We start from the raw sequence: 21,772 nt of genomic DNA on the forward strand, positions 1-21,772 counted from the left end.
TTTTATCAATACATTGCTCTAGTGGTAGGCAATTATACGGCAGTGCTTCCTCGAGACTGCAGTGTCGTCACTAGTTCCCACAGCCACAAAGTAATAAACCTCGCCTATGGAGAGATGTACTGCTTGGAATCTTACCTACGATAGAAATAAGCTGAAACATTTTTATGTAATTAATTTCATTATTCTTTTGGCCAAATTTCCTATTCACAAATGTAAATTTTCTTACCTTACAAAAATAAATTGAACTGTATTTTAAGACAATTAAATGCTATTCTAACAAAAAAGCTGTTAGAATTATCAGTGTATGTATGTCCCTTAAGGGCCTTGTGTAATGTGATATTGTACCCGCTAGCCCCGCCCCTAGCCCAATTGTCAATTGTATATTATTCATATATACTTGTGTTCCCACATGTACTTCCTGTATTGATTTGTTGTTAATAAAAATAAATAAATAAACCTCGCCTATTTCTACAATGTATCTTCTTAAAATGTTATTTTAAACCTAACCACACTGCTTAACTTATGCCTAACTCTAACCTTAAAATAAGACTAAATAGCAAATTTTAGTTGTCGTTAATATTTTGACTTTGTGGCTGTGGTAACTGGTGGAAACCAGACTGCAGAGGGAGAAACGAAACTGAAAGTGTTTGCATTGACGGGAATAGAATCTCGATTGGCGCATGTTGATTTAACTATTTGCACTGCAGTTAGCCTACTCCTCCGTGTGCTTGTCTACGTGACTCGGGACTTCGATGTGACCAGGCATTTCGTGTATATCTCTGATCAACCTGATCGATGGCCGCTGACAAAGATAACACCGCCAACATCAGTCTGATTGAGGACTTCAGACCTAGGCTGCGGAAACTCATTGAAGTCGAGTTTGTACTGGATCACCTGAACTTCTTAGACAATGACAACAAGGACTTGATCCGAACTAAGGCGAGAAAAGAGAGCAATCTAAAGGCAGCGGATCTACTTATTGATACAATCATCAGGATCCGGCCACTTCCGAACGGTTGGTTCAGGGAGTTTGTGGATGCACTGTCAGCTGGGGGTTGTAAACATGCGGCCACCTACGTGGAGGATAGCCCTCCATGTCCTGCTCTGGAGGCAGAGAATGACAACTGCGTCAGACTAATTGAACTTCTGTCGCCAAGTCTTTTGGGGATGAAGACTACTGATGTTTGCTCGGACTGTTTTGCTAAAGGTATTCTCACCATAGAGGACCGTGAAATTGTAAGTAGTTGTATGTGAGTCGTCCGGGGTTTGGCCGTGGTAGGCCGTCATTGTAAATAAGAATGTGTTCATAACTGACTTGCCTGGTTAAATAAATCAATAAAAAATGTTTTAACTCTTATTAAATCAGATTATTAATGATGACCTAAATGTACAATTTCGGCTCGCAATCAGGGCATTCCTGCATGGCAATATTCTGGATTTCCCCTGGTTGTCTGTGCGATTTAAAATGTGGGTCAAACAGGAAATAACAGTATTATCTGAGTTTTTAACTAGCTACCCATTCAGGTCGTTCAAGATTGACGTCGAAATTGGACGTTTATCGATGTCCTGAGGATGTTGGGAAATTACTTCAAAACCTGACCCTAGGGGCAACAGTGAGCACAATTACCATCAAGTAGGCTTAGGTTTTGCTAGAGTTGAAAGAGAGCGATCCGGCTCTATGTATTTTACTGTTTTGTGAGTCACTGACACCCCTTGGTTAGAGGGGAATAAATCAGACTAAAAGTTACCTTACATGAACTTTACTCACACACAGGAGAAGATAAACATGGGTATGTAAATGTGTTTATACATGGGTATGGTTCTGTAATGGACAAAAACTGATATAATAAATATGCTATACAGGAGATAAATACACAGACCCGAATAGATATTTGTAAAGTATGATTTGCAAAGCCAATCCGGGCCTAGAGAGACTGCATGGCTAGAGCGTGTGTAACAGTATAACTTTACACCGTCCCCTCGCCCCGACACGGGCGCGAACCAGGGACCCTCTGCACACATCAACAGTCACCCATGAAGCGTCGTTACCCATCGCTCCACAAAAGCCGCGGCCCTTGCAGAGCAAGACTACTTAAGTCTCAGAGCAAGTGACGTAACTGATTGAAATGCTACTAGCGCGTACCCGCTAACTAGCTAGCCATTTCACATCCGTTACACTCACCCCCCTTTCAACCTCCTCCTTTTCCGCAGCAACCAGTGATCCGGGTCAACAGCATCAATGTAACAGTATAACTTTACGTCGTCCCCTCGCCCCGACACGGGTGCGAACCAGGGACCTTCTGCACACATCAACAACGGTTGCCCACGAAGCATCGCTACCCATCGCTCCACAAAGGCCGCGGCCCTTGCAGAGCAAGGGGCAACCCTACTTAAAGTCTCAGAGCAAGTGACGTAACTGATTGAAATGCTACTAGCGCATACCCGCTAACTAGCTAGCCATTTCACATCCGTTACACGTGCACAGGGGTGCGACATATGGCTATTGTTCGGATTGGCTGAAGCCATGAGCTGGAGGTGATATTGATCTCATGTGAAGGCAAGAAAGGGTGAGGTTTGGTGAGAGTCAGTCAGCGCAGCTCCAGCCACACATGAACAACAACAAAACACGCTGGAAATTAGTCCCACAGTGCCCTCGGCAGGGGGATTTCTGTAACAAGAGTGTTGTGGGTGGTGGATGGACATAATCCCATTGCTCTGGTCCAAAAGGTTGTTCTAACTACACAGCAGGTGGGATAGGTAGCTTTCTAGCTAATGATAGATAGGACACCGGCAGTGTGCCTGTTGGCACTGTTTTCCCGCAGTTCTATTAACGTCGGCGAGGGCAGGTGTTCGGCAGGTGGAAGCGAAGGACACTGTTAGCTAGCTAGCTAGTTATCTCTAGAAGGATTCCGGTACACAGCAGGAGTGTAGCGGGGGTGACACCGGTAGCTCAACAAGGTCTCACTGCAGAATTAGACATTCATTCACGTTCTCCAAAAGTGAAATTTAAAAGTGTTTTTGTTGCTCCTGCTGCTCTGTATCATTTAATTTCTCCAAAGGTCAAATAGAAGAAAAGAAAAAAATCCAAAACCCTAATATAAAAATTAAAACCAGTGTCCACGACTGGGATCGAACACGAAACCTTCTGATCCAGTCATGGGATTGTTGCTCCTGCTGCACTCTATCGTTCCATTTCTCAAAATGTCAAATTTTAAGGGTTAAGTTGAGGCACTAATTCCGAATGGTTAAGAATGGTTAAGGTATTCTCACCATAGAGGACCGTGAAATTGTAAGTAGTTGTATGTGAGTCGTCCGGGGTTTGGCCGTGGTAGGCCGTCATTGTAAATAAGAATGTGTTCATAACTGACTTGCCTGGTTAAATAAATCAATAAAAAATGTTTTAACTCTTATTAAATCAGATTATTAATGATGACCTAAATGTACAATTTCGGCTCGCAATCAGGGCATTCCTGCATGGCAATATTCTGGATTTCCCCTGGTTGTCTGTGCGATTTAAAATGTGGGTCAAACAGGAAATAACAGTATTATCTGAGTTTTTAACTAGCTACCCATTCAGGTCGTTCAAGATTGACGTCGAAATTGGACGTTTATCGATGTCCTGAGGATGTTGGGAAATTACTTCAAAACCTGACCCTAGGGGCAACAGTGAGCACAATTACCATCAAGTAGGCTTAGGTTTTGCTAGAGTTGAAAGAGAGCGATCCGGCTCTATGTATTTTACTGTTTTGTGAGTCACTGACACCCCTTGGTTAGAGGGGAATAAATCAGACTAAAAGTTACCTTACATGAACTTTACTCACACACAGGAGAAGATAAACATGGGTATGTAAATGTGTTTATACATGGATATGGTTCTGTAATGGACAAAAACTGATATAATAAATATGCTATACAGGAGATAAATACACAGACCCGAATAGATATTTGTAAAGTATGATTTGCAAAGCCAATCCGGGCCTAGAGAGACTGCATGGCTAGAGCGTGTGTAACAGTATAACTTTACACCGTCCCCTCGCCCCGACACGGGCGCGAACCAGGGACCCTCTGCACACATCAACAGTCACCCATGAAGCGTCGTTACCCATCGCTCCACAAAAGCCGCAGCCCTTGCAGAGCAAGACTACTTAAGTCTCAGAGCAAGTGACGTAACTGATTGAAATGCTACTAGCGCGTACCCGCTAACTAGCTAGCCATTTCACATCCGTTACACTCACCCCCCTTTCAACCTCCTCCTTTTCCGCAGCAACCAGTGATCCGGGTCAACAGCATCAATGTAACAGTATAACTTTACGTCGTCCCCTCGCCCCGACACGGGCGCGAACCAGGGACCTTCTGCACACATCAACAACGGTTGCCCACGAAGCATCGCTACCCATCGCTCCACAAAGGCCGCGGCCCTTGCAGAGCAAGGGGCAACCCTACTTAAAGTCTCAGAGCAAGTGACGTAACTGATTGAAATGCTACTAGCGCATACCCGCTAACTAGCTAGCCATTTCACATCCGTTACACGTGCACAGGGGTGCGACATATGGCTATTGTTCGGATTGGCTGAAGCCATGAGCTGGAGGTGATATTGATCTCATGTGAAGGCAAGAAAGGGTGAGGTTTGGTGAGAGTCAGTCAGCGCAGCTCCAGCCACACATGAACAACAACAAAACACGCTGGAAATTAGTCCCACAGTGCCCTCGGCAGGGGGATTTCTGTAACAAGAGTGTTGTGGGTGGTGGATGGACATAATCCCATTGCTCTGGTCCAAAAGGTTGTTCTAACTACACAGCAGGTGGGATAGGTAGCTTTCTAGCTAATGATAGATAGGACACCGGCAGTGTGCCTGTTGGCACTGTTTTCCCGCAGTTCTATTAACGTCGGCGAGGGCAGGTGTTCGGCAGGTGGAAGCGAAGGACACTGTTAGCTAGCTAGCTAGTTATCTCTAGAAGGATTCCGGTACACAGCAGGAGTGTAGCGGGGGTGACACCGGTAGCTCAACAAGGTCTCACTGCAGAATTAGACATTCATTCACGTTCTCCAAAAGTGAAATTTAAAAGTGTTTTTGTTGCTCCTGCTGCTCTGTATCATTTAATTTCTCCAAAGGTCAAATAGAAGAAAAGAAAAAAATCCAAAACCCTAATATAAAAATTAAAACCAGTGTCCACGACTGGGATCGAACACAAAACCTTCTGATCCAGTCATGGGATTGTTGCTCCTGCTGCACTCTATCGTTCCATTTCTCAAAATTTCAAATTATAAGGGTTAAGTTGAGGCACTAATTCCGAATGGTTAAGATATGGGTTTGGGATAGGGTTAAAACATTCCGTTTCGGCACTCATTCCAAATGTTTAAGATATGGGTTTGGGATAGGGTTTTTAGCTACCTATCACCCAGTGTCTTTCGCTAATGCCTGCCGAACACATGCCGTCGTTAACAGTACTGCAGGAAAACACTGTCTACCGTTGTACTAGCTAGTAGCTAAAAAATAATCCACATATTATTGTGTGTAGATCAGTGGCACCAAGTCTCAGTTTAATCAATTTTAAATGCAGGCTGTAACAGTTTTTTTTGGGGGGGGGGGGGGAGTCAAGGGGTGTGAATTCTTTCTGAGGGCACTGTATGTATGGATGGATGTTTTCGTTCAACTCAAAAGGGGTGCTGTAAAAAAGTGATTGATTTCAAATGGATTTATCCCACATGCAGCAACGCAATTGCACTCTTCTCGGTACACAGGTGGGAGGCGGGGGCGCTCCAGTACATTAATGCACCAGTATGGTAATGCTCTGTAACGTTGGATGCCAACCGCCGATATATTCCACAGAAGAAAAGCCGGGGCGACAACGCCGGTAGCTAACTCCAGTACACAGCAGGCGGGAGAGGTAGCTAGCTAGCGATAGCTAGGACACCGGTAGACAGTGTCCTTCGTCCCCCGCCTGTCAAGCACTGTTTTCCCACAATTCTGTTAAGAACGCTGAGGGCAGGTGTTCAGCAGACGGGAACAAAGGACACTGTGCCAGCTAGTGAGAACTACGGTGCACAGCAGGCGGGATAGGTAGCTAGCAAGCTAACGATAGCTGGACACGGACATTGTCCTTCGCCCCCACCTGTCAGGCACTGTTCTGCTAACAAGGGAAGTTGGGAGAGAAGGACACTGTGTGTTAGCTAGCTAGGAGGACACCGGTACACAGCTAGCTAGGACACTGGTAGACCGTGTCCTTGGCCTCCCAAAAACTCAGAATTTATTATTTGTTTCCCTTTTCACCCACATTTTAATAGCATAGACAATCAGAAAATCATTTTTGAGTGTGGTATAATCGTCAGCGCCAGAAGGAGAATGGCAAAAATCGTCAAGATGACATGCGGGCCCCAAACAGGCAAATAATGGTGCAGTGTATAGAACGGCATCTCTGAATGCACAACACGTCGGTCCTTGTCATGGATGGGCTATTGCAGCAGACAACCACACCGGAATCCACTCCTATCAAATAAAAACAAGAAGAAGCGGCTCCCGTGGGCAGCTATCACCAACACTGGACAGTTGAGGAGTGGAAAAAGATTGCCTGGTCCAAGGAATCCTGGTTCCTGTTGCGTCATGTGGATGGCAGAGTCAGGATTTGGCGTAAACAGCTTGAGTCCATGGCCCCATCCTGCCTGGTGTCAATGGTACAGGCTGGTGGCGTAATGGTGTGGGGAATGTTTTGCTAGCACACGTTACGTCTCTTGAGAACAATTCAGCAATGTTTTACTGTCCCGAAGAATTCAAGCTGTTCTGGGGCAAAGGGGGATACATCCCGGTACTAGATGGGTGTACCTAATACACTGTCCGCTTAGTGTATTTATGTAATATATCTCTGGACCAGATGAGGGCAGACTAATGCCACTAACTGCACTGCAGCTTTGATGTGAGTACATAACTCTTACATTAGCCTATATTTAACCCATTCTACTTCTGTTTTAGATTTTAGCTGAATGTCAAAACCGAGGAAATATGGGTGGTGCTCGTGAACTACTCAGGAGAATCGTGAGATTCCCGCCCGGATGGTTCTCCATCTTCTTGAAGTCCTTACAGGTCACTGAACACAAGTACCTGTTTAAAGAATTGACAGGGGAGTCAACTGGTGATAACTTGATAGGTAAGAATTTATAGATTGCCCATATATTGTCCTTCATCCTAGCCTAAACCATGCTCCTTTGAACTTGAATAGTAGCTTTGAATAAGTTGTAAATATTGACTAGCCTATCCCTGTCTTTTTCTCATCATGATATAATTTATAACATGATCAATACACCAGATGAGCCAGGTGTCCTGATGGCTGTGAATGAAGCTCCAGGGAATGTGGATCACATGGTGGAGGAGGGTCCTGTAGAAGCAGCGGGGAACTCTTTTCTCCCAGAGCAGGAGACATTGGAAAGCAGTGTGACCAGCATGCATCTGGATGAACCTTCAGAGGCTGACTCAGAAACTGCAGGTGCAATATAACACAGTCATACCCTTTTACTGACCTTAACAGCATTGATCATGATAGTCAAGGTTGTAGTGCTGGGCCTTTTGTCCATAAAGCGTCTCATAGTAGGAGTGCTGATCTGGGGTCAGTTTTGCATTTTAGATTATAATGAATGGACACTGGGGGGGGCTGTTCATAGGTCAGCACTCCTCTGAGACGCTTTATGAATACGGCCCCGGTTGGATATTCAACCTTTAAGGATAAATAAGTAGAGTGCTAGAGGAAGGTGCATTGGAGACACATTTTTTAAACACTGAAGCAGTACTAGTTCAAAGCAGTAAATTCAGTTGAAGTCGGAAGTTTACATACACTTAGGTTGACGTCATTAAAACTCGTTTTTCAACCACTCCGCAAATTTCTTGTTTTACAAACTACTATTATTCTGACATTTCACATTCTTAAACTAAAGTGGTGATCCTAACTGACCTAAAACAGGGAATTTTTACTTGGATTAAGTGTCAGGAATTGTGAAAAACTGAGTTTAAATGTATTTGGCTAAGGTGTATGTAAACTTTCGACTTCAACTGTACAGTATTTATACTGAACAAAAATATAAACGCAACATGCAACAATTTTACTGAGTTATAGTTCATATAAGGAAATCAGTCAATTGAAATAAATAAATAATGCCCTAATCTATGGATTTCACATGACTGGGCTGGGGTGCAGCCATGGGTGGACCTGCAAGGGCATAGGCCCACCCACTTGGGAGCCAGGCCCAGCCAATCAGAATGAGTGTTTCCCCACAAAAGGGCTTTATTACAGACAGAAATACTTCTCAGTTTCATCAGCTGTCCAGGTGGCTGGTCTCAGACGATACCGCAGGTGAAGAAGCCGGATGTGGCGGTCCTGGGCTGGCATGGTTACACGTGGTTGTGAGGCCGGTTGGACATACTGCCAAATTCTCTAAAATGGTGTTTAGGCGGCTTATGGTAGAGAAATTAACATAAGGTTCTCTGGCAACATCTCTGGTGGACATTCCTGCAGTCAGCATGCTCCCTCAACTTAAGACATCTGTGTCATTGTGTTGTGTGACAAAACTGCACATTTTAGAGTGGCCTTTTATTGTTCCCAGCACAAGGTGCACCTGTGTAATGATCATGCTGTTTAATCAGCTTCTTGATATGCCGCATCTGTCAGGTGGATGGATGATCTTTTTTTGCACATGGAAAATATCTGTGATCTTTTATTTCAGCTCATGAAACATGCGACCAACACTTTACATGTTGCATTTATATTTTGTGCAGTATAACATCTGTGTAAGCAAATTTTAACACATTAAGCTGAAATTATCACATTGAGATGGATGACTTTAACTTTTGAAAATTATTAGCACGTCAGTTGTGTAAATAATTATTGTTTGATATTTTTAGACCTATATAGTGGTACAGAAGAACCCATGGAAAATGGGAAACCAGAAAATAGTTTGGATCTCTCAATGCCAGGTAATATTTAATTCAACTTCTCCTGTTCTGTTCTGTTTCATATGCAGCAATTTTTGGAAAATAGCTCAACCCCTAATCATTCTTTGAACAAAAGTTATAAACTGTATCTGACATTACCTTAGAAAATAATGCAGTTGGATTACATGTTAGATTCATAGCAGAGGCTCTTTTTAAAACAGTTTGAAGTGTTGCGAGTCATCAGTCAATCACAAATATAGTCCTACTCAACTCCTCCACCATGTACAAAATGGGGAACCATCAAAGTCACACTTGAAGGGGAGTTCTAATCATCCCTCACTCTAGTCTACAGTCTGCAGTTTTGGATTAAGTTAGCAGCACTTGCACTGTGTCTGTTAGCATTCATCTTGAAACGATAATGGTGGAATCAGTTTAACACTTTTGGGAATGAGTGATTGAATGATCAAACTATGTAGGAGAAGGAGAGGGAGCTTGCAAAGCTTGCTCAAATGAAGGCCAAATGTGCAATGAAATCCAGTCTGCTATTCCTTTCATACGTTTACCTCAAGTTGCTCACTCAGTCAAATTTCCTGAAAAGTTATTGTTGTTTCTTCTCAACCTGCTGTGATGTTAGTCTTATATTGCATCATGTCCTCATTACATTCTTTGAAAGCTCTCTTCATTGTTTTATGCATTTTAAACATTCCATAACATCTGTCAGGACCTCGATCAATCGAATATCAAAACCAGGTGTTGCGCTGATGAATAATTCAGATCCCTGAAAATCATTAGATGAATTTGTAATTATAGTAAAGTTATAATAAGCATTGTTGCTTGTACTTTAGTTAACATTTTGAATATGATAGAATGAAAGGAACGTTCAATTGTTTTTTCCGTTTGGAGGAGAATCCATAGTTTGGGTGAGAGAGAAATGGAATGAGAGACAAGTTTGAATGGAAGAGTTCCTAGAACCTGTCCTATTTGGCTCAGAGAATATGTTCCATGTGTATCATGACAAGCCTCACACAGGTTAAAGAGGACGGAGCATAGCCAAAGCTCCCAATTGCAAACGCATGCTATTTAGAGTCCATATAGGGACTAAAGGAAGAGTTGGATGTTGTTACATGGTTATGATTCAGTAATATGCCAAGAATGTGCAAAGCTTTCATCAAGGCAAAGGGTGGCTTCTATGAAGAATCTAAAATGTTAAATCTATTTTGATTTATTTAACACTTTTTTTGGTTACTACATGATTCCATATTTATTTCATAGTTGTGATGTCTTCACTACTATCCTACAATGTAAGAAATAGTCAAATAAAGAAAAACCCTGGAATGAGTAGGTACTGGTACTGTATGTTAGACAGTGATGCCTTGGGTTCCACATGTTTCACACGCTTGACATCAATTTAAGTATGAAGGAATTTGCCCTTTTAGAGGCAAAACTTTTAGTTGTCTCACCTCACATAAAAAAATGTGACTGATTAGTTCACTTTAATAGGCTTTTTATAAATCAGCCAATTGATATTTATGCCATGAATCCGCCACAAGGGGTCTGTGACATCATGATGATGATGCGGAGTGATGAGTCATTGGACGTCAATGTTACGGGCCAGATGAGCCAGCAGGAGGCCTCGGGCCAGGTGAAGCCTAACACACCGACGCGGACAGCTCCTGTCACTCAAACCAGCCTCTGATGACACCACTGTGTGTCTGTTTGTATCGCCTTTATTTTGAGTTACTCTCAATCTTGCTTACATTACTCTGCTATCAAGACCGTGAGTCACCATATTCAGCCACATGTTGGGGATTTTTTATTTATTTAGCTACTCTGAACGTTGGGCAGAATGCCTGATGTGAGCAGATCCAATACATATGGGGTTATGGTGCGTTTCCATAAACCAGTGGCATGTGTGCTCCGCGGCTTAAAGAAGACATTGGGAGTACTTCATTAAAATACAGTATATTGCATTCTGCTTCCTCCATCAGGCGGAAAAACATTCTGTGGGATTCATATCTTATTGACATGGCATTAACCATAGTGGAATCTCCTCTCTAATAAGTCTGGGATTTGCTGATAAAAGACCAGGAGAGCACAAAGTTCACTTTTTTTTTCCTATTGAGTTTAGGACACCATAACTCTCCGTTGGTTTGTGTTGCAGGAGTCCAATTTAATCATGTTACTTCAGACGAGAGACCTCTAACATACAATGTATGCGTAGGGAGATTAAAATGTTTTCCTTGTAGTTATACATGTAAGCACACCTGCTTTTTCCATGGCATAGACTGACCAGGTAAATCCAGGTGAAAGCTATGATCCCTTATATGTCACTTGTTAAATCCACTTCAGTCAATGTTGGTGAAGGGGAGTAGGTGGGATAAAGAAGGATTTTCAGGGTGCTGATGTGGACAACAGTTTTGATCTGAACCTCTCTCCTCTCCTCTACAGGCTGCATTGCCGCTGCTGCTGAAAGCTCCCCAAAAGCTGTCATTGTTCTTCGAGATTATCAGATGGACGTGGCCAGGCCCGCCTTGGAGGGAAAAAACATCATCATATGCCTCCCAACAGGAAGTGGTAAAACCAGAGTTGCTGTCTATATTACCAAAGAACATCTGGACAGCAGGAGGAAAGAGGGCCGACCAGGGAAAGTGGTTGTCTTGGTTAACAAGGTACTCCAGTTTCCCATACAATGTCCCGTGCACACAACCGTGTCTGTACTGTATGTATGTGTTTATTATCACATACTGTCGCTAGGCCTATAGAGATCACAAAGAAAGCTGCTAGCACAGTACAGTACTGGGCATGACACAGTTAGTCTCTACTCGACACAAATCATTTCTTTAAGAGTAATAAAATACACCACTTAACAACAATCAGTTTGGCAGTCATTCCCATGCTATTTTTCTATATTGGAAAAACCATTGTCATATCACATCTAGCACGGTTCACATGTAGGGTATGCTGGTACTCATTTTGGGTGCCGGTACTGTTTATATTTAAGTGCAGGAGCTTCACAATACTTTTGAGCTAATATTATATGAGGTGCAGGAAGTCCAGCAGTAGAAAAATGTAGGTGGCCGTACTCAGCTCCAGTGAGCTCCTGCCCAAGTCAAGCACTGCATATAAAAGATGCACACCCCTACACGTATGACTGTGTTATGAAGTTACTTAGTGTTCTTTTTCCCGATCCAATTTGAGAAATGTATTCAATAAAACACACAACATGATATGCATCTTCATTGAAGTAGAAATAACTTGAGTACCTCCCCAAACTAAAAAACATGAAATATGTCATCTTGTTACACGTATTATTGTAACACACATCCAATTTGTCAGTCTAAACAAAAAAATGTATTACCTCTGTTCATAAATAGTTGTACTTTCAAACAGAAACTGTACATATGCACCAGCTAAGTGCATACTGACATATTGAATGTGAATAACCTCTAGTCTTTCTAATAATGATATGTTCTCCTTCAGGTGCCCCTGGTAGAGCAACATTACTCCACAGAGTTCTGGAAGTTCCTTAAAAACAAATACAAAGTTGAGAGGGTCAGTGGGGACTCCCAGCTCAAAATCTCCTTCACAGACATTGTCCAGAAAAACGATATCGTCATCTGTACAGCCCAGATTCTGGAGAACTACTTGGAAAGGGCTCACAGTGGAGATGACGATGGGATTAAACTTTCAGGTTTGACATCATTTTCTTGAACTGAGTTTCCTAATGACTAAATCTGGGATGGGAGTAATGTTAATGGGAAACATATCTACAGTAAGCTAGGCATGTTTATGTAAAACTTTGACCATGGGTTTTATCTCCGCCTTAGTCCAAAGTCAGTTTGCTGGCCACAGCTATGGACGTTAGCGGGGTTTGGAATTGGAATGGAAAGTAAACAGGACGTGTTCCCTCTGAGAATTAATTTGACAGGTTCTTGTCAGTCAGTTGCTTCCGGCTCTCCTGCTTGCTCTTGCTGGCACTCGCCAGTCCAAGGTGGAATATCCCTCAGTGTAACATATGCTGTTTGTTGAAACGCCTGAGAGGGTTAGGTTTTTTCTGCTGCTTTCCAGGCCACACGTCTGTTCAAGCCATCAGTGTGTGGCTGATCAAATTCACATGAGAGCCTCTGTCACTGCATCAGACTGAATGTTCCACTCCAGACTCTTATGCCCTCTGGGGAAGGGAATTATAGCACTTCTGTTTAAAGTTGCATTTGTGGATGTTCATACCTCATCACACGTCTCTCAGTGCTGTGAAATTCACATTTAAACCTTTCTGAGAAATGGACTCTAGCGACACAGCAGTCATGCAGTGTGGTGGAAAATTGATCGTAGACTTCCTAGAAATGTAGTGGTTAATGTAGGAGGGCCTCAGACATAGAGCCAGACCAGGGAGGGTGAAATTTGTGGGTGTCAATAAGCCACTTAAGTATATTTACAGCACTAGCATTATGGGAGATAAAACAAAGGGAATGTTGAATACAGGTAGTAAGGCTAGAGCCAACTATTGTTCCTAGGAGCCCTACAGCAATATAACCAGACCCATGGCACAATGTAATGGGAAAATCGGACTTTAGAGGAGACAAAGTGATCAGCAGACCAATCTGGCCTGGGCGGAAGTTTTAGATTGTTGAACGAGTAACCGCAGGAATGTTTCATTTGAAATGTACACCAGCTGTCTCCTATATCCATTATATGACACGTTCTTACGTTAAACCAATATGTTTCATTTTGTCTTCCAACAATCGCATTGAGTGTATTTGCTCCTTGTTTCTGCCATGTAGATTTGTCACTGATTGTGATCGATGAGTGCCACCACACACAGAAGGGAGGAGTCTATAACCACATCATGATCCGCTACCTTAAGCAGAAGCACAAGAACGCCAAGTTAAAGAAAGAGCAGAAGGATACAGTGGCCATCCCACAGATCCTAGGCTTGACCGCCTCACCCGGCGTCGGGGGAGCCAAGAAAATTGATAAAGCAGAGGAGCACATTCTACGAGTAAATAACATACACTACTAGGCTACATCTCTTTTTTTCTCTCTCCTTCTTTTTCATTCTCTCTCTAGACACACACCCTTGTCATTCTCATTCTTGCCCTTCCTCTTTTCATTAAGCACTTTCCTCCCTCCCTGTCAAGCCCCACCCGCCCTTTGTCCCTCCCTCATTCAGTTACTACTCTGCTCAGTGCTCAGCCAAGCTGTTTCCAATGTTCCACATGGCCTCCGCACTCCAGGCAGCCGTAAACCTCACCATGCCTTTTTTAACCATGCCTACGTTGGGCTCCTGAGTGGTGCAGCAGTCTAAGGCACTGCATCTCAGTGCTAGAGGCGTCACTACAGACACCCTGGTTCAAATCCAGGCTGTATCACAACCAGACGTGATTGGGAGTCCCATAGGGCGGTGCACAATTGGCCCAGCGTCGTCCGGGTTTGGTCGGTGTAGGCCATCATTGTAAATAAGAATTTGCTCTTAACTGACTTGCCTACTTAAATAAAACCTTTTTTTCACCACACAGGAAAATATTGGAAACAGCTTTTGGTTTTAACTCTCAACGGGTCACACTGAAGTGGTGATGCAAAATAGATGTTATTGTTATTTTATTTTAATATACTCAGTGGTGTAAAGTACTTAAGTAAAAAATACTTTAAAGTACTACTTAAGTCGATTTTTGGGGGTGTCTGGACTTTACTATTTATATTTTTGACAACTTTTACTCCATTCCTGTACTTTTTACTCCATACATTTTCCCTGGCAGCCAAAAGTACTCTTTACATTTTGAATGCTTAGCAGGACAGGAAAATGGTCCAATTCATGCACTTATTAAGAGACCATCCCCGGTCATCCCTACTGCCTCTTATCTGGTGGACTCACTAAACACAAGTGCTTCGTTTGTAAATGGTGTCTGAGTGTTGGAGTGTGCCCCTGGCTATCTGTAAATACATTATTATTTTTTAATCAAATAGTGACGTCTGGTTTGCTTAATAAAAGGAATGTGAAATTATTTATACATTTACTTTTGATACTTAAGTATATTTAAAACCAAATACTTTTAGATTTCTAATCAAGTAGTATTTTACAGGCTGACTTTCACTTTTACTTGAGTCCTTTTCCACTAAGGTATCTTTACTTTTACTCAAGTATGGTAATTGGGTACTTTTTCCACCAATGAATATACTGTGTGATTGATTAATAGAACACTTCTTTGGAAGTACAGTATTGCATTGCTAAGCATTGTGACTGATCTTTATTACAGAGGCAGGTGGTTTCTAATAAACCTCGTATTTGTATTTGTTTTGATGTTTTTGCTCATTGGTTCAATTCATGTTCTGTCTTTTGTAGATCTGCGCAAACTTGGACGCATACAAAATAATGACGGGGAACCTTGGGGAAAACAAAAAAGAACCGCACAAAAAAATTGCCACTGCCGAAGAGAGAAAAGAGGTACTCTTTTTTTTTACATTTTTATTCCCAGTAGAAAGAGATGTGGATTTTCATGAAATAATATATATACATTATCCTGAGTTTTTGAAGTTTGTAAATGTATTTATGTTCTTACATCTGTTTAATTCTCTCTTGTCAGGATCCCTTTGGCGATGTTATCAAAGGAATCATGAATGCCATTCACATCCATGCTGAACTGAACCCTACCTGCGACCTAGGCACCCAGAACTATGAGCAGTGGGTGGTCCAGAAAGAACAAAATGGTGAGGGAACACATTTATTTTCATGTTCTTTTGTACTGGAGGGCTACTAATAAGAGGCGTAATCTAAATATATTTCATCCATTCTCTATACCAAGTTTCATAACTGAATAATAGACACCCTGTTATACCCCAAAAGTATACTGAACAAAAATATAAATGCAGCATGTAAAGTGTTGGTCCCATGTTTCATGAGCTGAAATAAAAGATCCCAGAAACTTTCCAGATGCACAAAAAGCGTATTTCTCTCAAATTTTGTGCACAAATTTGTTTACATCCCTGTTAGTGAGCATTTCTCCGATGCTAAGATAATCCATCCACCTGACAGGTGTGGCATATCAATAAGCGGATTAAACAGCATGATCATTACACAGGTGCACCTTGTGCTGTGGACAATAAAAGGTCACTTAAAATTAGCATTTTTGTCACACAACACAATGCCACAGATATCTCAAGTTTTGAGGGAGCATACAATTGGCATGCTTACTGCAGGAAGGTCCACCAGAGCTGTTGCCAGAGAATTCAATGTTAATTTCTCTACCATAAAACGTTCAACCGATCTCACAACCGCCGACCACGTGTAACTACGCCAGTCCAGGACCTCCACAGCCGGCTTCTTTACCTGCGTCTGAAACCAGCCACCCGGACAGCTGATGAAACTGTGAGTTTGTACAACCAGAGAATTTCTGCACAAACTGTCAGAAACCATCTCAGGGAAGCTCATCTGCTGGCTCATCGTCCTCACCAGGGTCTTGACCTGACTGCAGTTCTGTGTCGTAACGAGATCCTGAGGCCCATTGTCGTGCCATTCATCCACCGCCATTAACTCATGTTTCAGCATGATAATGGACATCTCATGTTGCAAGGACACAATTCCTGGAAGTGGAAATGTTGTAGTTCTTCCATTCCCAGCATACTCACAAGACATGTCACCCATTGAGCAAGCTTGGGATGCTCTGGATCGACGTGTACGACAGTGTGTTCCAGTTCCCAGAATATCCAGCAACTTCGCACAGCCATTGAAGAGGAGTGGGACAACATTCCACAGGCCACAATCAACAGCCTGATCAACTCTATGCAAAAGGAGATGTGTCACGCTGCATGAGGCAAAGGGTGGTCACACTAGATACTGACTGGTTTTCTGATCCACAACCTTTTTTAAGGTATCTGTGACCAACAGATACATATCTGTATTCCCAATTGTGAAATCTATAGATTAGGGCCTCATTTATTTATTTGAACTGACTGATTTGCTTATATGATCTGTAAGTCAGTAAAGTATTTGAAATTGTTGCATTTATATTTTTGTTCAGTGTACAAGCATTGTATCGATGTTTTCCTACAGCTGCAAAAGAGGAGAATCAAAAAGTGCGAGTTTGTGCTGAGCATCTACGGCAGTACAACGAGGCCCTGTACCTAGGCAAAACCATCCGCATGTGGGATGCCTTCAGCTTCCTGGACAAATACTTTGACGAGGAGCTGAAGAAGAAAGTGGCCCCAGAGGACGAGGAGGCCATCATTAAGACCGACACAGAAAGATTCCTTTACACACTCTTTAAAGGTAGCTTACTGTACATCTAATGTTTTTAGTACATTGTAATGTAGCCCTACATAGATACCTGGGAGTTTATTATTCACGTCTTTCTTCAAAATCTACTTTCTTGCAGATAGCAAAGTGAAACTGCAGGAGTTGGCTAAGCTTCCCCAGTATGAAAATAATAGCCTAGCTAAGCTGAGAACCAAAATCCTGCATGAGTTTACATCTAGAGAAAAGGCTAGAGGGATCATTTTCACAAAGACCCGTCGCAGTGCCATCGCATTAGCTCAATGGGTTCAGGAGAACTCCAAGTTCGAGGAAGTCGGAGTAAAAGCTTGCCATGTGATTGGAGGAGGAGGCCAGAGTGTTGTGAAACCAATGACCGCTGTGAGTGCACTGTTTCACATTTTACAAAGGCTGGCTGTCAGCCAAGTCTGCTTTTTTACTTATAGATTACTTTGAAAACATTCACTGTGAAAATGTACTTAAGTGGATGACAGTAGTATTACATCAAATTGGTTCATCTTTGTTTGATTAATGCACATTGTCATACATCTTCTGCTGTGTAAAGTTGTGCTTAATTACATTGTATTGAATAATATATTTTCCCCACGTTTGTGTTTTTCAGGCAGAACAAAGGGATGTTTTGAACAAGTTTCAGAATGCGGAGATCAACTTACTGATTGCAACGACAGTGGCTGAAGAGGGTCTGGACATAGCAGCATGTAACTTTGTGATACGATATGAGCTTGTGACCAATGAGATCGCTATGATTCAGGTCAGTGATTTCAAGGTTAACTGGCTTTGTCAAAAACATGTCATTATTAGTCAATATCCACATTATTAACTAAGAACTATGAACTTAGATTCTGTATCGTCTGCTAACTCGCCAAATAAATAGTATTCACTGGTTAGCAGACAATGTATTCACTGTATAACTCAATCCGCATTATCATGCTGTTCACATGACTTCAATCGCTCACTGCCATGGTTTAATGAGAACATGTTTACTGTGTTTGTGTCTTGTAGGCCCGAGGCAGAGGCAGAGCTGAGGACAGTAGTTATACCTTAGTGGCGGGGGAGGGTTCTGGGGTCGCTGAACGAGAGAGTGTCAACGAGTACCGTGAGAAGATGATGAGCAAAGCTATCGATAAAGTCAAGAAATTAGATCAAGAGGAATATGAAAAGAGGGTAAGTCTCCTCTCAACTCTTAACTGCCAGCTTGATACTAAATGAAATATATTTTAAGATTTGATTTCTTAAACCTAGTTGAGTAACGTCAACAACACACAAAAAAAGATATACTAATTGCGTTTTAATTGTTTGTTGCAAGATTGAAGAATTCCAGATTCAGGCGATCATGGAGGAAAGAGTGCGAACAACCAAGAAGAAGCAGAAAGGAATGAAAAAGGAGAGCCCGTCCAAAGTGAAGTTCAGTTGTAGAAGCTGCAACAAACCAGTCTGCTCTGGGGAAGATGTTGAAATCATTGAAAATATGCACAGAGTCAACGTCACACCCCAATTTAAGTATGTTCTGCTGCAAACAGCTGTCCTCTTGTCAAAGTAACCCAACCTGTGCAAGTTTGTAGCCTAATATACAGTACACGGTTGTTGGTAAAGATGTGTTGTACACACGTTCTAGCATTAGAAAACTAAAAGATATACCCCAAACCCCTATATTCACATTTTAAAATGCTTGCCTTGAGTCTACATACAGCCCCTCAACCACAGATGTAAGTTATTATTGAAACAATGTCTGTTCTCTCTTTTGCAGGGAACTTTTCATTCAAAGAGAAAACACCTCACTTGTTAAGAGGCTACTGGACTACGAGACCAATGGTTTCATAGCATGCAAAGACTGTGGACAGGTAGGCCTATGCCCTGTCCTAATTCTGTAGAGAGAAAGATGTTGGTGTTGACCTATAATAGACAACAATTTACGTTAAAGTTTGAAAGGCACTTGCCAATCTAGCAAGTAAGGAGTGTTTTCTTTTGGTTGCCTGAAGATTTGCCTAAAAATGTACATTTGCTTTTTACATGCAGGAGAGCCATATATGACCTACTTTACACCTAGACATATGGGAGGAATCAGAAAGATCGGTAGTGGAATGATTGTATTTTGGTTGTTATCAGTAAAAGATTCTCAGAGCAGGCTCAACTTGCCCGACTGCCATAAATGCCAAAAAAGTGTCTGTCTTTCACTTAAACAATTGGGAGAAACCCAAGTGATCAGTTTTAGGCTACTAGAATTCTTTCTGTTTGGTTGTTTTCAGAGCAGGCTCAACTTGCGTGACTGCTTAGTTCATTTGCCCAAGGCAATAGGGCAACCCTTAATGTCAATCCCTGAATAGATATTCAAACATTTCAATCTATATCTACTGTAAGTGCATGTTACAAAGCCAACTGTTCACTCACATCGATTTCTTCCCGCAGAGATGGGGTTCAATGATGCTCTACCGTGGAATCGAGTGTCCTTGTCTTCACGTCAAGAACTTCCTGGTGACGTATGATGAAAAGAGGAAGAACGTCAACAAGTGGAGCGAGCTGGGTATCCAGTTACCTGCCTTTGACTATGCTGAACACGCTCGATCTGTGGCCGAAAGTTCAGAGGATGAAGATTCGATGTAATAATATGGTAACTACAAGAATTGGTTTGCGAAAAGAATCAAAACAAATGCATGCAGCTCCATGTATCTGTGGTAGTTGTATTGAATAAATCAGCCTTACATTTTCATTTGAAGTTACACATGTGCAAGCTTTTACAATGTGACTTTGCTCATATCTTTTTAATTGTGAAAGCTATCATTGATGCAGAATGATATGGGGGCTTCAGGTGTCTTATTTTTAACAAGTTGCTGCTTTTAATTGTCATTAATTAATCATTGTATTATTCAATTTATTGACAATGACTATCAGTAAAATGTTGAATCAAATGAATAATGTGCTTTTATGATTGAAAAAAAGATAATGGAGAAAATATGACATTACTATGTGCCATAGATATCTCCATGCTTAATCACTGATTTGTGACAACTGGTTCAGCAGGAAGAGAGATTACTAGTTGAATATGCTGTGCAAACAAACATTTTATTTTTCTCCATTTCTTTTTTCTTTAAAAACATTTCTAATCTGTGCTCCTAGATGAGCTGTTGTTGTGACAGACACTGCATACATCATGAATGGATCAAACTAAAGATGAAATTGAACTTCTTGACACACCTCCTCTCCCTCGGGATCCTCTGGTGTTTTCCCAGACCCTTTGGTACTTTCTAAACTACAGTGCACCTGTCAGCACACATGTTTATGTTTAGATCTAACACACTAGACAGGTGTTTTTTTGTGTGTGTGCATTGTCAGTAAATTCACTTATCACTTTGCCAATGTCACAGGTGTGACCTGTCCAGGGGTATGGTGATGTGTTGCCCTGGCTACTGTGATTTGATAGTTCAGGGAGTAATAAAAGGAAAGAATATGGGTGCCCTGTCTTTACTTTTTTTTCTTCATTGTTTTGTTTAATCCTAAATTCATAGCTTTCTAAATATTTCCAAAATACAAATGTCTGCCATGTGTAAAGTGTATGAGGAGACAATAAATTGACCAGGAAATTTGCCTCAATCTGTGTTTGCTTTCAAACCTTTCTGTCTCTTGGCACAATCATGCATGGAATAAACTGTATATACTTAGCAGACATACAAATTAATGTTTATTTATTCACAAAATGCCTAGAACTCCACAACTTGCGAATGTATTCTATATAATTCCAATTGTTACCCATGTTCACTGATAATAACTGGACTACTTGTAATATGTGGTGAATAGAAAAGCCACTTCCTAAATCTTAACAAATTCAGCGCCCTCTGAAAGTTATTTGGGCTGCTGACTTCGAGGAGGCATCCCTGTGACTAGTAAGCATTTCCAAACATTTCCTTACGGTTGTATCCTGGAGTTTAATAAGGGAAGCCAAGTGCAACTTTAATTGGAAGGAGTAAAAAAAAAATTGGTGTGCTTAAGTTTCGTTTTTTCTGCGTTATGTTAATTATTTGGCATCCAGAGAGTGTGCGGAGTTGACTTGTCATTCCACTAGCGGATGAATGCCTATACAGAATCGGTGCTACTATGGTCAGTAAAACTAATGCACATTAGAAATACATACAAATTGTGTTTTTAAATTAATTTAACGAGAAGCCTCATCAAAATGATATTTGCATGAAAAATACCTCACAAATGTTTTGTTGCTAATATATATAAAGAAATCCTGTGTTTCGGCATTGTGAAGCATCATGTTGCCTTGTCTCGTTTTATGCAGGTATTCGTTATCTATAGGAGAATAAGACAGAAATGTTACTTTTTGAGACACATGAGCAAAACGGGGTCACTTCAAAAACAAAACTGACAATGACATTTTTTATTTTAAATGTTTTGATTTTAAATGTCACTGCAGTGAATCAACAAACTAATTTGACATTTAAAATCACATTACTGTTGATTATTTATTATGGCTGACTAAAGTGAACGTGGTGAAGTTGAATAATCATCCATTTGAAGGGTCCTTGGTCAGAAAGGAAGCATAATAAGCTACTCGGTGAACACCATAGTTACAGTGAAAGAAAACCAGT

The 21,772-nt window shown here is 41.5% G+C and overlaps 1 protein-coding gene across 3 annotated transcripts; it reads left to right on the plus strand.

The window, feature by feature from the left end:
- The first annotated feature begins 609 nt into the window (after positions 1 to 609).
- Positions 610 to 20,771, plus strand: LOC129816320 (interferon-induced helicase C domain-containing protein 1-like). 3 transcript variants are annotated; one of them, XM_055870647.1, is made up of 16 exons: positions 610 to 1,236; positions 6,968 to 7,142; positions 7,302 to 7,478; positions 8,888 to 8,959; positions 11,366 to 11,586; positions 12,398 to 12,608; positions 13,699 to 13,916; positions 15,258 to 15,359; positions 15,499 to 15,622; positions 16,965 to 17,180; positions 17,287 to 17,543; positions 17,785 to 17,934; positions 18,186 to 18,347; positions 18,490 to 18,683; positions 18,931 to 19,024; positions 19,590 to 20,771. In XM_055870647.1, exons 1-16 carry the CDS (start codon positions 796 to 798, stop codon positions 19,782 to 19,784), a joined length of 3,009 nt encoding a protein of 1,002 aa, XP_055726622.1. In that variant the 5' UTR covers positions 610 to 795; the 3' UTR covers positions 19,785 to 20,771. The 3 variants fall into 3 exon arrangements, with proteins under 3 accessions (XP_055726622.1, XP_055726624.1, XP_055726625.1); XM_055870650.1 differs by lacking the exon at positions 610 to 1,236 and adding an exon at positions 3,242 to 3,289; XM_055870649.1 differs by lacking the exon at positions 8,888 to 8,959.
- The last annotated feature ends 1,001 nt before the right edge of the window (positions 20,772 to 21,772 follow it).

The sequence above is a fragment of the Salvelinus fontinalis genome, chromosome 19 (genome assembly GCF_029448725.1).
Source record: "Salvelinus fontinalis isolate EN_2023a chromosome 19, ASM2944872v1, whole genome shotgun sequence".
Lineage (NCBI taxonomy): Eukaryota > Metazoa > Chordata > Actinopteri > Salmoniformes > Salmonidae > Salvelinus > Salvelinus fontinalis.

Excerpts from the sequence above, each read along its gene's own strand:
- LOC129816320 (XM_055870647.1), top strand. The coding sequence starts at position 796 with ATGGCCGCTGACAAAGATAACACCGCCAACATCAGTCTGATTGAGGAC. Across the intron at positions 7,143-7,301 it reads AACTGGTGATAACTTGATAG|ATGAGCCAGGTGTCCTGATG; the intron begins GTAAGAATTTAT and ends TCAATACACCAG. Across the intron at positions 18,684-18,930 it reads AACGTCACACCCCAATTTAA|GGAACTTTTCATTCAAAGAG; the intron begins GTATGTTCTGCT and ends TCTCTTTTGCAG.